This window comes from Brachycentrus maculatus, unplaced genomic scaffold (assembly GCF_059751285.1).
Source record: "Brachycentrus maculatus isolate JH-2025_06_01 unplaced genomic scaffold, ASM5975128v1 h1tg000064l, whole genome shotgun sequence".
NCBI classification, from domain to species: domain Eukaryota; kingdom Metazoa; phylum Arthropoda; class Insecta; order Trichoptera; family Brachycentridae; genus Brachycentrus; species Brachycentrus maculatus.
Genome location: NW_028280818.1, coordinates 456,195 through 461,131, shown reverse-complemented (window position 1 = coordinate 461,131; position 4,937 = coordinate 456,195). Strand labels below are relative to the sequence as shown.

At 39.9% G+C, this 4,937-nt stretch overlaps 1 protein-coding gene across 1 annotated transcript; it reads left to right on the top strand.

Moving 5' to 3' along the window:
* The first annotated feature begins 599 nt into the window (after nucleotides 1-599).
* On the top strand, nucleotides 600-2,163 carry LOC148311465 (uncharacterized). Its single transcript, XM_088256605.1, has one exon. The coding sequence runs from the start codon at nucleotides 600-602 to the stop codon at nucleotides 2,058-2,060; it is 1,461 nt and encodes a 486-aa protein (XP_088112731.1). The 3' UTR covers nucleotides 2,061-2,163.
* Nucleotides 2,164-4,937: the final 2,774 nt, after the last annotated feature.

The following is a 4,937-nucleotide window of genomic DNA, read 5'->3' as shown; positions in this document are numbered from 1 at the left end:
ACTTAATCGATTGATTTATTGTAGAGTTTAAATTAACAATCGTTTGTACTCCAGCGGACTAACACTCAACTTTCTATCTATAAAACGAAGCGCACAGAAGAAGAACAAGTTGTAAAGTGTTGTTTATGACCAGTTTGTTGATTTCGTTAAATATCTCTGTTTTAATTGGTTTGCTTTCCTTGTTACAGGAACCCAGCCGAGGAGGAGAATGAACCACGCGAGTTAATGCGTTCGGACTCGGCAGCAATTGAGAGCTGATAGCACTTCTCGGGAAACGGCTGTGGACGACTTTATGCGTGGAGAAACGAAAGTGTCTCTTGGCAAATTGGACAATTTTGTCTGACCAACAATCATGACTGCACTCAGAATGAGACTCCATGCCAAACTTGCCCGTAATAAGTTTTAGCGTTAGTGACAAACCATTCCGTTTTATTGTACGTATCTGTGATTTTTTTATATTATTTTCGAAATATTCGTAAGTGCTCCGTCGTTTATGCAGTTTAGTTTATTACTCGAAATATTGGTGGTTCAGCGAGTCCTATAGGCAGAGCCAAACCGTCTGAAACACACCTCAGATGCATTTCAAAAAATCTGTGATAATGGATATGACAGAATCATTCCGGCACACCGATGTGTCCAAGACGGACTTCTTCGACTTGGTGACCTCGCCGGAACTGACGGACGCGCAGTTCAAGCAGCAGATGAGGTCGGTGAACGTGTTCCTGGAGTCCACCAGCGGCGCCAACCCGCTGCTGTCCGGGGAGCCCCGCACCGCCGCCCCCGCGGCGCCCGCGCCCGGCGCGCCCCCCGCGCCCCCCGCGCCGCCGCTGCAGAGCTTCGACTCCATCTGGAACGTCGACAGGGAGCGGGACAAGATCGAGACAGCCATCTTGGAGGACCTCTACTACTGGCAGGAAGACCAGGACGACATCAACGGCTCTCCGGGCGGGGAGGCCAGCAAATCCGACGGCGACAACACGGACGGACAGATATACACCCTCACAGTCCTAGAGGGCGAGGCCGCCGCCACTCCTTGGGGGAGAATCAAACAGGAACAGCTCCCCAGTCCCGGAACGGGGAACGACCCCTCGGACCACTTGCAACACTCCTCGCTAGACCTGGACTCCATCCTCAACATCATGCCCAACCAGATGAACGGCTTCAGCGATAATTTCTCTCACGATCCTCTCATCAAAGGAGAACCCTTCGGCTTTGAAGATAGCGGATTCGCAGACCACAAAGACGTCCTCGACAATAACAACGATTGGAAACTGGCCGACCAGAACACCGGAGGGGAGTCTTTATTAAGAAGCGCTCTGCAAGGAAGGGGGACGCGATACTCGGCGCGTTCTCCGCCCACGCCAGCGCCTCCTCCTCCCCAGCAAAATAGCGATCGCCTCGTGATGACTCTTGACGCCGAGAACGGTGTCAACATAGTGCTCTTCGAAGACCCTACATCCATTATACCCGATCAAGAAAACCGGACTTCGTCTCAAACCGTGGACGACATCCTCCTGTCGCAACTCGACAGTACCTATAACGAAGACTACGAGAAACTGAACAGAATCGCCAACGAGGTGGCCGAGTCTGTGCAACAATTCTGTCCGGAAGACGTGAACGGACGGCCGATCTACAGCATCCAGCAAATATCCGGAGGAGGACTCGTCGCCATGCTGCCGGGTCAGGAGCCCCAACATCTCCAGCTGGTCACGTCTCCTTCAGTGGTCTCCAGCACCAAGTTGGTAACCAAGAAGTACAAAAGGTCACAGAGCAAGGCGCAGTCCGTGGCGCCCTCGAACCCCCAGGCGGCGACCTCGACCTCCAACGGTATCCGCAAGGAGCGGTCCTTGCACTACTGCTCCATCTGCTCGAAGGGCTTCAAGGACAAGTACTCCGTGAACGTGCACATCAGGACCCACACAGGCGAGAAGCCCTTCGCTTGCTCCTTATGCGGCAAGAGCTTCAGGCAGAAGGCGCATCTCGCCAAGCACTACCAGACCCACATCGCGCAGAAGAACGCCGCCGCGGCCGGGGCCGTCAAGGCGGGCAAACAGAGATAGCCTCGCACTGGACCATCCGCAATCGGACGACATCCAATGGTGCTATCGACGATGGGCGGAGTCAACTGTTAACTAATAGAAAAATAAGACCGGGCTGTTTGAGTATACGAAGATTAGAAGAAAGTAGTCTGAGTTATAATTTAGGTGGCATTTTCAGCGGAGAAGTGTCTGACTCTAAGCTCCAGACTTTGGCTCTCTCCTCCGAAGGTAATCAACGTTTAATTATAGATATTTATCCCTGAAATGGCCTTGTGTGTGTGTAGCTCTGGTCGATCACAATTGAATCGCGTGTCCTTTTTCCGACGAAGCTTTCTCCGCGATTGGTGAAAGCCCCCAATCTTTTCACTGAATTACGTTTCAAGTTTGGCTTATCTAAGTGTATCTGTGATTTAGTACGGGGATAAGCTTCGATCGGAGTAATACCGTAAGTGCACCGAGATTAAACGGTTTAATCTCGTTGCCCGCTAAAAACGAGCGGAAAATTACGGAGCTGATTTGTAATTATTTTACGAACATTCCGTACGTGAATGTTGCAGAAAACCCGGGTAATTTCCGCACAATAACAAAACGTAATGCCTCTTTATTGTACGAGCGGACTAAATGAGGACGGACGCTAGACTTTCCTCACAAATTTCCTGCCATAAAGAAGTTTTATTAAAATATAAATCAATATGGGCAAAGTTTCATAGTTTTCGAGTAATTTATTCGACACACACTTAATGTCCAAGGAGTGGTGCATTCTGCCTTTACATATATATTTATTACACTTTTTACGATCTCCGAAGCACCTCTATTGTCCGCCACAGTTTTATGGCTTGTCAATATTAAATATCCGACTTGCAAAACTCTCTTTTATACCGCCATTTTTCACTTTATCATAAGATCTATTTGATTTGATGTCGATTTAAATTTATATACGCGGATCGCTTGAAAAGTTTGACCTTTTCTGTTACAATTTGAAGTAACTTTCTGATATCGATTTTATAACTCACAAAATAATTTCCTGGCAAGCAACTTATTCCTTAGACCAATTCATATATATTTTCAATTTCAATTTCACTTGGTAAATACCACTTTTTCTTAAATTTATTATAATGTTCCACGTGTGTAAAGTGATCACTCAACTAGCCTTTGACAGCCCTGTAAATTCCCAGACTTCCATATTTTTCCTCATCTCTATTGAGATGTCAAAAATGGCATAATGATACTACTCAAAAGAGCCTAAAATAGCTTCCCAGTATTTAAAAATTATTCGGGGCTCGAATCTTGCATACAAAACAAAGGGTCTCTGCTAAATAAAAGCGTTCTCAATCCAGCCATAGATGGCTATTGTGAACTAGTATGTTATATATACTGTATCGTATACTGTTGTATGAGGAGATTGATCATATATCTATGTAGAAGTTCCGAAAATTTGAGTAGTGTGGTTGTCAATCATGGGTGGAATGGTGAATGTTGCACGCGTGTAAAGTGGATCACTTATCCAAAACCCTGTAAAATACCCAGACTTCCCCATATTCTTCTTCATCTGCGTTGAGATGTCAAAAATGGCATATTGACACTGTCCGAAATGGTTTAATCGACGATTGTTCATTTTTTAATTCCACCCAGAAATTTCTCCGCCATTTTAGATTCGATTGTTCTCGTTTTTCGGGCGGGCCGCTCGACAATTTACACAAATATATGTCTTCCGAAATGGGAGCAAGTCTCGGTAGATCTCCGTGCAGATCGCGGTTCCTTGACCAACATTTATCAAAAATAATGGCGATCTTATCGTGACTCGGAAACGCGAGCGATTTCTTTCGCGGAAGTGTGCGATGTCCGGCGGTATGTAGGTACAATGCAAAAATAAACGACCAAATACACAGACTTTATTCTCCGGGATTATCGGATTTACAATTTCGTGTTCTAGCTTTTTAATTTCGTATCTTTGATGATATGTATTATCTGCAATTTGCGGCTGCAGGTAAATGTCGGTCAAATTTATTTGTTCGTCTAATAAGACGAACAATAATTCTTGTTAATAAACAAGAAATATACGGAGAGGGAAGTTCTGCCGGAGTTTTTTTTCAATTATTTTTCGTAATAATTCAAGTGTCTAAATTTCACAATTCTGGATTTCTCCACTTATTGGGAGTTTTTTTTTTAGATTTTTTAAATGTCTTAACAAATGTTTGATATCTCACGACGAATATTTTAATTCATTTATTATTTTATTCATTTTTACTAACGTGTTTTATAGTATGTCATATTCGTTTGATTAAATTTAAAATATTCACAAAAAAAGAGATATATATATATATATATATATATATATATATATATATATATATATATATATATATATATATATATATATATATATATATATATATATATATATATATATATATATATATATATAAAAATATATATATATATATATATATATATATATATATATATATATATATATATATATATATATATATATATATATATATATATATATATAAATATATATATATATATATATATATATATATATATATATATATATATATATATATATATATATATATATAACAAATGTTTGATATCTCACGACGAATATTTTAATTCATTTATTATTTTATTCATTTTTACTAACGTGTTTTATAGTATGTCATATTCGTTTGATTAAATTTAAAATATTCACAAAAAAAGAGATATATATATATATATATATATATATATATATATATATATATATATATATATATATATATATATATATATAAATATATATATATATATATATATATATATATATATATATATATATATATATATATATATATATATATATATATATATATATATATGTATATATATATATATATATATATATATATTATA